The 11,809-nt window shown below is 36.8% G+C and overlaps 1 protein-coding gene across 1 annotated transcript; it reads right to left on the bottom strand.

Moving 5' to 3' along the window:
* Nucleotides 1-2,521: 2,521 nt before the first annotated feature.
* On the bottom strand, nucleotides 2,522-11,730 carry arhgef25b (Rho guanine nucleotide exchange factor (GEF) 25b). The gene is made up of 16 exons (XM_016272011.1): nucleotides 11,635-11,730; nucleotides 9,938-10,064; nucleotides 6,636-6,979; nucleotides 6,092-6,166; nucleotides 5,878-6,002; nucleotides 5,710-5,776; nucleotides 5,529-5,632; nucleotides 5,370-5,439; nucleotides 5,151-5,240; nucleotides 4,968-5,060; nucleotides 3,926-3,976; nucleotides 3,751-3,828; nucleotides 3,345-3,536; nucleotides 3,091-3,271; nucleotides 2,803-2,987; nucleotides 2,522-2,639 (listed from the first exon to the last, which is right to left on the bottom strand). The coding sequence occupies exons 1-15, from the start codon at nucleotides 11,728-11,730 to the stop codon at nucleotides 2,806-2,808; spliced, it is 1,875 nt and encodes a 624-aa protein (XP_016127497.1). The 3' UTR covers nucleotides 2,522-2,639; nucleotides 2,803-2,805.
* Nucleotides 11,731-11,809: the final 79 nt, after the last annotated feature.

Raw genomic sequence — 11,809 nt, 5'->3', positions numbered from 1 at the left:
TATAGGAAGCTGACTATCTGATTTTCTGGCTGTGTATTAAATGATGAGATTGACTTTTTGATGATTCTATTTCTCAAAAACCTCCCTGCTTCCTCCTCACTTCACTGCAATGATTCTGTCTCCCCATCTCTGGATTTCTCACTGTGTCTGCATGACTCCTAATTTCTGTTGGTGTTTTGTATCTCTACCAGTAGGTAACTAATTCTCTGACCCCCAAAAAAGTGTGGCTGCCTATTGATAAATTTTTTTAAAGAACATAATGGAGTATGCAAATGTCCCTTAGATATAAAAGGGGAAAAGAAAGAAAAAAAACTGTGTTTTTTCCTTTTTTGTAAATGTAAGAAAAAGCATTTGTTGTCAAATGGAATGAAATAAAGGCTTTGGTGATAACATTTTGTTCTGTTTTCCTGAAAAAAGTAAATCTGGTTATAGAATATAGACAGATGTCTGGGATAACTTGAAAATCTTTTAATTGACAGCTTTTTAAATGAAACTCAGAGTCATTCAGTGAATATACACTGCTAATGAAAATGTCTAAATTGAAATAAAAAAGTAACACATTGGATATAGCCTGATATTCTGTCTTTTTACAAAAAGGATCAAGTACACACCTGATATTTATTTACAGTACCCGACATGGCAACTGCCTAAAACCGTTCTTTGTGTCACATTACACAACCTCAATTCCAGAGAAGTTGGGACGTTTTGTAAAAATGCAATAAAATCAAGAATCTGTGATTTGTTCATTCTCTTTAACTTTTATTTAATTGACAAGAGTACAAAGAAAAGATTTCCAAAATTTTTCACTGACCAGCGTAAATGTATTTTGTAAATATGAACTGATTGATTTTGATGGCTGCAACACATTCCAAAAAAGTTGGGACAGAGGCAAAATAAAAGTGAAAAGGTTATAGAATATCCACTTTAAACTGTTTTGAAACAGTACACAGTAAGCAGGTGAATTGGTAATAGGTCAAGGTATCATGTTTGGGTATAAAAGGAGCATCTCAGTCTTTGCAAGCAAAGCTGGATTATGGCTCATTACTTTGTGCCAAATTTCACCAACTACCACACGTAATATTGTGAAAAGGTTCAGGGAATCCAGAGAAATCACAGTACATGTAGGGCAAGGCAGGAAACCTCAGTTGAATGTGATTGACCTTTGAGCCCTCAGATGGCATTGCATAAGAAACCATCATGCTGCTGTGTTAAATATAGCCACATGGGCTCAGGAGTACTTCAGAAAACTGCTGTCACGTAACACAGTCTGCTGCTGCATCAAGAAAAGCAACTTGAAACTCTGTTACTCTAGGAGAAAGCTATACATCAATTCTATGCAGTGATGCCGCTGGGTTCTCTGGGCCAGAGCTCATCTCAGATAGTCAAAAAGACAGTGGAAAGGTGTGCTGTACTCAGATGAGTCCACATTTCAACTTGTTTCTGGGAAAAATGGATTTTGAGTTCTCAGTCCCAAAGACCAAAGGGACCATCCAGACTTTCATCAGTGACAGATGCAAAAGCAAACATCTGTCATAGTATATGAGTGCATCAGTGCAAACGGCATGGGTGACTTGCATATGTGTGAAGGAACCATTGGAGGCATATATTGGGAGTTGTACTGAGAAATATACTGCCGTCAAGATGATGTCTTTCATGGGAAGTCCATGGTTATTTGATCAAGACAATGCCAGCTCTCATTCTGCATGTGCTACAACAGCATGGTTTTGTAGATTCAGAGTGAATGTGCTAGACTGGCCTGCCTGCAGTCCAGATCTGACTCTGAAAACGTATGACCAGTCATGAAAAAGAGAATCAGACAACGACAATCACAGACGGCTGAGCATCTGGAGCCTTGTTTCAAGAGAGACTGGACAAAAACTTTGCTCGCAAAACTTTAACAATTAGTATCCTTAATTCCCAAACAATGAAACATTGTAATTAAAAGGAAAGTTGATGTGACACAGTGTTAAACGTGCCTCTGTCCCAAATTTTTTGGAGAGTGTTGCAGCCATCAAAATCAAAATTTGTTCATATTTATAAAATACATGTATGTTGGTCAGTGAAAACTTTGGAAATATTTTCTTTGTACTTTTGTTAATTAAATAAAATTTAAAGAGAGTGAACAAATCACAGATTCTTGATTTTATTGCATTTTTACAAAATGTCCCAACTTCTCTGGAATTGGGGTTGTACCTCCTCATTCACAATTTCAGCAATATAGAATTAGCAGTAGCTACAAATATAATCTTTATGATCATATTCAGTCTTTCATGAATTATATCCTGTCAGTGACATAAAGTTTAGCTTATACAGTCCAATACCTTCAATTTGTTATGGTAGCAAAAAATGTAATCTTGTAGGTTCAAAATACTCCGATTGTTACCATTGTCAAATACTGAAGGTTGTGATGGATTTTCAGTTTGTGTGCATTATCATATTGAAATGGAAGGTAGAAGAATAATTAAGTTCTAATGAATGATTAAATCACTTCAGCCTTTTTTATCTGACATAATTAACTCGAAAATGGACTAAGTCTTCCTTTATCTCCTTATAATGTTCTCCTGAGGGTAACAGACAGGCATTTTATGAGTTGATGTCAGAGGAAGATAAGAAAATGCCTTTTCAGGAATGTCAGAAAGCTGTAAATTATAGGAGAAGAGTGAAATCATGTTAGTCTTTAAATGAAATATCAATACTCTACAAAATATAACACCATGAGACCAGATGGAATTCTGGACCATTTTTTGAGCTTTTAATGGACAAATGATGATAATGCAACTTCACAACCCAGCAAACACTAACCTTTCAATGAGGCATAGAAGGTTGTGAAGAATTCCAGGAGCCCAGACAGGGCAGAGCCTGGTGGTCTATGGAGGCAGAGCTATAGGGTTGCAGGCCAGAGTTCAGTGAGGGGGAAGTTGTCAAGCTCTTTCCCAGGTTAAGGGATTTAATTTCTTTTCTCTGGAATTCAATAGGAGACTGCAGGGCTATGACAGGTGAGATAGAGGAGAAGAAACAGAACAGAGCCCATTAAGAATTGTGCTCTAAGGCAAGGTCACAGAAAGGTCATGGAAGGTATGATGATGATACCGTTTAAGAAGTTGCGCTGTGTCTCCAGCATCTGTATGATGTCATTTGCCCAGGTCATTCTGATTTCTGGAGATAATGCACGAAGAATGAATCGGTGCATGCTTCCATCGATATTACGAGACGTCAACACCATCCGACATGGGTCATCTGGGCAATGATCCTCAATGCCCAAACAACTAATCTATGAAAGATACAAATATTTACCCTAATATTTGTTTGCCTTACAATCTTCCACTATCTCCTTTGCTTCTCACCTTGATGCTGTTTTTAAAGATGTATCCTGGCAGGGAAAAGCCTTTCTTGCGGTCGATTGGCTCACTGAGGATGACAAGTTGCTCGAAGAGGAACACCCGTCTCTCTTTGGGACGGGAGAGAATGCTGTTCTCATTCTCAATGAATGTGAAGGTGTCCTGTTGCAAGAGTTTCCCTTGTGCTCTCAGCTGGCCCTATGAACCCAATCAATCATGGGTGATCCGTGTGAATTTTTAGTCTAATATATAGGTAGGAGTGCTAATAAAACTATAAAGGAACTATAAATTATATAAATAGATAATTATTTTATAAATGATGGACTCGTGCTGTGCTCATTTTGGATACTGGAGCAGTCCAAGGTGAAGTAAACCATTTCCATTTCTGCAGTGCATTTGTGTGCCATCTTACCTCAAAGCCCTGTAGTCTTCCAACATTCATCATGTCATTACATCGCTTTGGAACAAAACACATCACTTCCACTGCCCTCTGAGATAAGGACACAAAAAGAGGACAGAATAATAATTCAGTGTCACCTGATAATGAGTTTCCTCTCTTTTGCTCAGTCTTATAAGCCTGTACCTACCTCAAGATCTTCTGTTTGTCTGCCTGCTTTAGTGTAGTACTTCAAGAAGTCCTGTAAATAAACACACATAAACACAGAATAGGGAGGATATTAGATGAACAGGCATATGGATTTTAGCTCAGCTCCTTAATTTATAAAGAATGACAAGAATATGTATGGAAAATTTAGGAAATGGCTTAAAAGTTCCTGTTTTTTTTTTATCAAATCCAGTTTTATCTATATAACAGGGTTCAACAAGGCATGGCCAATTTTATTTTCTTACAAATCACTATATAGCAACAAAAGCCATCATAATACTTTCCTAAATACCTGTTTGTTGCTATGTACTATGAAAGATTTATAACAATGACTAAACAAGTTTGAGGATAATCCCTGGAATACATACACTACCATTCAAAAATTTGGGGGTTTAACATTCTACTCATCAGAGAATTGTGGGAAAAAAATGAGTTTTTAACATTGATAATAAGAAGAAATGTTACTTAAGCACCAAATCAGCATTTTAGAATGATTTCTGAAGGATCGTGACTAAAGACTTGAGAAATGACTGCTGAATTTCAGCATTGCCATCACAAGAATAAATGACATTTGAAAATACATTAAATAGAAAACAGTGATTTTAAATTATTATAATATTTGAACTTTCTTTTTTTTTACTGTATTTTTGATTGAATAAATGAAGCCTTGGTGAGCATAAGAGACTCATTTCAAAAACTTTAAAAATATTACCGACCCAAAAGTTTTGTACAGTAGTCTATTTAAAGATTTTTTTAAGCTGATAAATAATTGTAAGATTTTTCTGTAACATCTAAATGAGTAAAAGGATAGTATATTTGGGTAAAAACACCCAGGTAGCTAAAGCTCCCCTTTTGGAGTCCAACTATGGCTCAAAACAGCATCAAAAGATTAGGCTGACAGAGGAGGGAAATAGAGAATGAACTAATTTTGGAGACTCATTTTAATACATAATTTGTTTTTAAATCATTTGAAGAAAAAAAAGAATAAAGAGCATGTATTTTTGCACAAGCTTACACAAACACACCTTCAGCAGCAGCTGATATTTCATGATTCTCTGAACAGGTTTGATGAGCAGGTCATTTAACTGCAGTCTGTGACCCAGATGTTGCCTCAGTTCCTACATGGAGAAAGAGCACAGGACAGTCATAGACCTTGACCTCATACACCAACAAGCAAACATTGCCTTATAAATATATTCAGATTTTACCTCAAAATAGGTTTCAATGTACTCTGAGACAATGTGCTCTGATGTTGGCTTGTTCTGACAATAAACCACATACATGTTGAGCCGCCTCTCCTGGAAAATACACAGAGATATTGAATTCTTAACATCTTTTTTAATTTATGCAAGATGGTTTACTGCATTTAATGTTTACTATATCTCCAGCAATTTAACTTGCAAGAAGGAAATAAAACATAGGCTTACATGTTTGATAAACAGTTGTGCCAGCAGGTCAGGTTCACACACACATTTCTCCAACTCTCCAAGAAAATAGCTGAGACAAAAGAAAAATAATGGTAGCTGCTGTAAGAAGGTCAGGTTTACACACCTCAATAGGCACATTCCTATCAATAGGTGACCTACTCTTTGTGCCAGTCGTAGATCTGATGAATGTTCCCAAACACAATTTTATCCTTTCCCGCCAAATACTCGGGCAAGCCAACACTACTCATTGTGGCCATATAACCCTGGAGAAGGGAGGAAATGAGAGTTAAAAAAAAAAAGAATGAGTAAGATCTACTAACTGAATGCATTTATATGTTACCTCCACCACAAGCCCCAGATCCTCCACATACAGCTTCTCTGTTTCTACCAGCTCTGTCAGCACATATCTATAAGTGAGACATAAGGTATGCCAGATTCGGAGAAGGATTATTAACAATATCTTATTCCAGAAACCATGGGTTTGGGTCACCATCAATCAAATACCTACATGCTTTTCTCTAAGGCAGTTCTTCTCTCCTGCTCATCATCCTCTGGACTCTGTGATTGTACCTGTGTCTTGTCAGTGAAGTTGAGATCTCTCTCCCCGGAATGCACATCGCAAGACTGATGCCTCTGAAATTGGATTCATTAGCCATCACAAGCACAAATTAGCAATTATGTATAAAAATACTTATTAAGGTCTAGTACTCAGTGTTGTGCACCTGCAAGAGATCATTTAGGTATCTTGGGTAATAGGGACTGTCAGGAGATGTTGGCCTTGAAAGTTCAGCACACTCCTGTATGCCACAGACAGAGAAAGCGTGTACAGTTTTGGCATAATATATCAAAATAACAGAAAATCCCCCCTGTCTCTGTAATAAACAGAACCATTCAAAAGTTTGGGGTTGGTAAGATTTTTTATGTTTTTGAAAGAAAAACACCAAGGCTGCATTTGCTTGTTAAAGAGAGTAATATTGTGATATATTACTACAATTTAAAATAACTGTTTTCTACTTTAAAATATTTTAAAATGTCCACATGACCATTCAGAAATAACTGTAATATGCGGATTTTGAAAACTGTTTAATATTTTGTGATAAACGTGATAAACAGTGATACTTTTTCAGGATCCTTTGATGAATTTGTAACAAAGTAAAAGTCTGTACTGTCATTTTTGTTTAATTTAAAGCATACTTGCTGAAGAAAAGTATTACTATCTAACTGACCACAAACTTTTGAACAGTATAGAGTAAATTATGTCCATACCAGAGATCTGTAGGAGCAGGGAAGTTTTTTGGACTTCTCTATTGGGCTCAATGGGTTTTGAGCAGGTGAGAGAGGGAGAAACATATAGGATGACCCGTCTGGGCTCTGAATGGCCTTTGAGCTCTGACTCTTGCCACCTCCGCCCAGACTAAACCTTCGAACTGGGCTGCTCAACCATCTCTTGAGGGCTTTGATGGAGCGTTTGGGTGTGGTAGATGGTTGTCTAGTGGGAAGAGGCTGATGGTTGCTGGGTGAGATTGGAGAAAGGTCATCAATAGAGATGGAGGTTGAAGGTGTATCAGGAGGCAAGGAGACATCGCTGAGCCCTGTCAATGTGTATGCCTCTACAATAGACAGAGAGACCGAGAGGGAAAAGAAATGCAGAAGAAGATCTTTAAAACAACATTTCCAAAAAAACTAAAGAAAAAACAGCCTTCATATTTACACTGAAGAAAAAAATGGCAGCTGTGATTATCAGAATTTTGCTAAAATATATATTGTTGCAGCATTTGACAAATTATTGGATGGCATTTTTAGTTGACTACAAATATTACAGACGATGTAGAAATTACCTTTACTTTCCATTACCTCTGGTCAGCCTTAAATAAGTGATAAGCTTTTTTTCATGTTTTTTAATTTATTATTCTTTATTTATTAATCATTTAAACATTATTTTACCATTAAAGTTAATCTTTTGTCTATTAAAATATTATGGCTTAAAAATATTTTACTATAAAATAATTGCATCATAAATTATCAATTAAAACATAGTTTAAAGTACTTTACAGAAATTTTTTTTTTTCGGACTGTGCTAAAAAAAATCTCAACTGACACATCTGCAAAGTGCCATTTGCTTATTTGTGTTCAAGAAACATTTCTTGTTATAACCATAACCATGCTTAATATTTTTGTGTAAATCATGATGACTAAAAAAGAACAGCATTTATTTTAAATAGAATATTTTTGCAACAACGTAAAAGTCTTTACTGTCACTTCTTTTGATCAATTTCATGCATATCCTTGCTGAATAAAAGTATTAATTTCTTTCAATCAATCAATCAATCAATCAATCAATCAATCAAACAATCAACTAATGTAATGGTAATGTGGTAGGTAAAATGGTCATGTATGAGAATGAGGATGAGACAGAGAGCTATATGGTTTATATATCGCAAGGGAATTTCCAACTCCATCACTAATATTCATCTTGCAGTTATTTTTGCTGAATTTTCCACATAGTCATGAAAGGTGGAATATAAATATAACTGGCAGCACATGGAAGAGATTCTGCCTTATAAGCAGATGATACAGCTTAAAATTATTTGTTTTTTTTCTCCCCACGATTTAAAAGCTTTACAGTGCAAAATGGGGGAAACATGCCCTATCTGAAGGGCATGAAGGGAAAGAAAGACTCTGAGAGAGAGAATGAGGTACAGAACAGAAGGTATTCTACCATTTCTGTGTGAAATATGGATTAGCTAATTCTTAAAGGCCACATAACCATAATCCTGCAACAACCATTCACACACACACACACGCACCCACACACACACATAATACATCAGCAATAATACATTTCTATAGATAATCCATGAAAAATAACACTAACAAAATAACAATAATGGTTCAGCATTTCTACAAGCTACAGGTCGAATGCACGTATTATTATGAAGCAAAAGAACAATGGTAATAATGAATTACACTCAGTTTACATGCAAGTAATATTTTTCAAGCTCTAAAATGTGTAATATATAAATTAAGATCTTATTGTTAATCAATCTTTTTGGTCTAATCAAGTTTTCTGGGAACATATTCAGAATGTTAATCCTGAAAAAATGCAAAGCCTACCAATGTGCAAATACACTCAAGGTACAAATATAAAAAGTGAAAAAGCTACTAATGGATCTCTTACCTTGCTGTCTGAAGCAGCACTCACACCTGGCCAAAACTTTCTGACAGAAGTGTGCACAGCCACACACCCCTGGGCCACGACGCCCCTTCATACCAGCCGGGTAAACTGCTGTACCACCCTGCAGCATGCCACTGTGCCGATGTTTACTCCTACTCTCCTACTCTCGGTTCAGAGGTAATCCTGAGGTCTGAATTTACACGCAACATCTGTATAATCCCTCTGCTCTTATCCACATAGACCCACATCACATCATGCCTGGGTTCAAAAAGATATTCTTTCTGTAGACTGCCTCTTCACCTTCAGGAGGCAATGAGGAGGCTCAGAAAGTGAAATAATGAGATAGGGAGGGGGATTTAAAAACAGTGATCCTACTTTATTACTACTGTACTGACAGTTGGTGTGTGAGAGAGGGAGGCAGAGAAAGAGGATGTTATGGTTAATGTCTTGGGCTCCTCATGTGTTCTCCACTTGCAGTGTACACTCCACCTTTGCGTAGTTTCTGTAAACTGTGCACGTCTAGAAGCACCAAAAGGAACTGCAAAAACAATGACCATTTCCAAACAAGTTTCTTAAAGTCACAATGAAATGGAAACACTGAAATATATATTTCTATGTTATGTGACGTATATCCAAGTAAGTGTAACACATTATTGAAAAAGAAAAAATGTAGGTCGGGGACTTGGTTGCATCAGTTGTTAATTGTTTTTTAGATGTGGTGTTGCCAGTGCTTAATTTGTAAATCGCGGAACAAAGTGGGGTGACGGATCCAGTATGATTAGAGGAGGGAGAGGTAACGGAGCATTCGCGCAATGGAGGACCAGCTTACGTGATTAACAGCGTGCATCTTCTTACGGTCATGAAAAAATTGAAAAGTCATGAAATTTGAAAACTTTCAAAAAACTTAGAAAGCTGTACCGCGTCTTCTCTCACTCTCAAAGCGGCTTCACAACAGCGCATCTCGTCTGCACTACTGCACGCTGCGATACAAGACATTTGCTCGGGTTTCGGGACAGACGACAGAATTGTCACTTGCCTAATCGAGTCATTGTTGCACCACAGGCTTTATATCTCTCTTCAGGTAACCTACTACGACTCACTCCATAGATTAAAAACAACCCAATATTGCCATCTTATGGTGAAACATCAGGAAACATTTTCTATAAAGAGTTCCTCTTTCTCGTTCATGATATGCTACTAAAACACTTATTTTGGCTTCTTGGAATAATGTAGGCTATATCTGTACAGAATGAAATATTCACCTGAAGATAAACCATATAAGGATTCTTGTTCTTGTTTTGGGCATCTCCATGTAATTTGTTAGAGACTGAGAAAGTGGAAAGAAGACCTCCCCAAATCATTTTGAAAGGGTAGGCTATGTTTGACCCCTCACCTTTGCCCTCAGGTATGTGTTTGGGTCTTGAGCTCCAGCTTTGTTCTCCATTTTCCCATTCTGTACCCTTCTTTGAACAACCCTGCTTGTCTTGCAGTAAAACACTCTCTTCGGTGTGTTCTTGCATCTGAAACAGGTCATAAAATTTAGCGTTATCCTCAAGCTCTGAAAGGGCAGAGTTGTAACCAGCTTTATTATCACAACAGCTATGAAATACAGTACATGTCCATATCTGAGCAAATTCATATGACCCTTAAAAAATGCATACCTCCTCAAACTAGACTAACAAGACAATGTAAGTCTCGAGAAAACATTTTGGATTTTGGGTGAAATATGACCCTGCACTCTAAAAAATGCTGGGTTAAATATAACCCAGTGCTGGGTAAAATAGGGACAAACCCAGCAATTGGGTTGTTTTGACCCAGTGGTTGGGTTACTACCCAGAAGATTGGGTTAAACATTTAACCCAACCGCTGGGTCAAAACAACCCAAGTACCCAGCATTTTTAGAGTGTGGTGTCTTGAGATTTGCCTTTCTATGAGAACGTAAATATATGGATATGATGACAATCCAAATTGTTTAAAATCATGCATTTGCCTACGGCATTTCATTTTGTTGGGATGTACAGTCTTTACATGTCTTTCTATTATTAGACCATCCAGACAATGCACGTTAAGCTAGAATGAACAAGTGTATTATGCCTACTGTATCTATTGTAGGAATACATCCAAATTACAGTGTGCCGGAGGCCTTATCTGTACTTGCTTCCTTCGTTTGCAGTAAACATTTGGCAGGTTGGCCTAGTTGGAGCAATCTCAGTATTGAGCTGATAACTTGTTGTGACAAGTTTGGCAAATTTCTACTGAAGGCTTTAAGTCTATGAAGTAATCATTTTCTGTTTAGAGAAGTTCAAAGAAGCCCAAACAGTCTTTCAAAAAGACAGCAACTAAAAAGACTCACTAAAAATACTTGAGACAGATTTTCATGCGGATCATGTAATTTTTGCTGATTGTGTTGCTGGTAAACAGAAAACATGCATCCCTAGGCATAAGAAAAGAGACACAGACTGTGTGGGTCTGAGTTAACAAAGTGTTGTTGGCATGATTGTACATTATTACGGTATTGCTAAAGCATCCAAGTTATTTACACCAGCACAAGAGAGAAAATACTATACTTTAAGAAAGGTAAAAACGAATAATAATATTATAGTGTAGTGTACTGATTAGAACAGTCAGCATAAGGGTAGTTGACATGTCCTGGGGTGTGATATGCTGCTGTGTACTCCAGCTAAAACATTACACTTTGCTAATGCATATTTTTGAGATCTATATAGGGAACTGTAATATACAGACACTGAATTTACATAGAAATCTGTCTGTGAGGGGGTTTAATAAACATTGATGTAAAAGACATTAATGTACATTATCACAAGAACACACATTATTTAGTATGCTATATATGCATATTCACATGAAGAGTCCACTTTCAACTTTTACTGATATAGATACTTTACACTAAAGTTTGGTGGAATGTGGTCTCCAAACGTGGCCTAAAAATGAATAATTTTAAATATGCAAAAATGCATGTTGATGGTTCCCGTTAGAGTTGTTGTTGTTGTTGTTGTAATTAAAATGAGAATTTTATTAAAAATCAATAGAACAATTTGAAAGTTGACATGTATGTGTGTGTTTGCTCACCCAGTGCTGATTACTCAGGGCCAAGGATGGGAGAGTGTTTGATAGAGACATCAGCAGTTGCTCTGTGTTTCCCTGAAGTTTGGCCAAACTCTTCATCTTCTCTTTCTCTGTCTCCAGATTGATGAAGGAAAATTTAGGTTGTATGTTTTGTTGTGTCTTCTCAGTGCTGTCCCTC

This window comes from Sinocyclocheilus grahami, unplaced genomic scaffold (genome assembly GCF_001515645.1).
Source record: "Sinocyclocheilus grahami isolate Dianchi unplaced genomic scaffold, SAMN03320097.WGS_v1.1 scaffold67.1, whole genome shotgun sequence".
NCBI classification, from domain to species: domain Eukaryota; kingdom Metazoa; phylum Chordata; class Actinopteri; order Cypriniformes; family Cyprinidae; genus Sinocyclocheilus; species Sinocyclocheilus grahami.
This window is presented reverse-complemented; position numbering and strand designations above follow the sequence as displayed.

Excerpts from the sequence above, each read along its gene's own strand:
- arhgef25b (XM_016272011.1), bottom strand. The coding sequence starts at position 11,730 with ATGAAGAGTTTGGCCAAACTTCAGGGAAACACAGAGCAACTGCTGATG. Across the intron at positions 5,061-5,150 it reads ACATTGAAACCTATTTTGAG|GAACTGAGGCAACATCTGGG; the intron begins GTAAAATCTGAA and ends TTCTCCATGTAG. Across the intron at positions 3,829-3,925 it reads GACAAACAGAAGATCTTGAG|AGGGCAGTGGAAGTGATGTG; the intron begins GTAGGTACAGGC and ends TCCTTATCTCAG.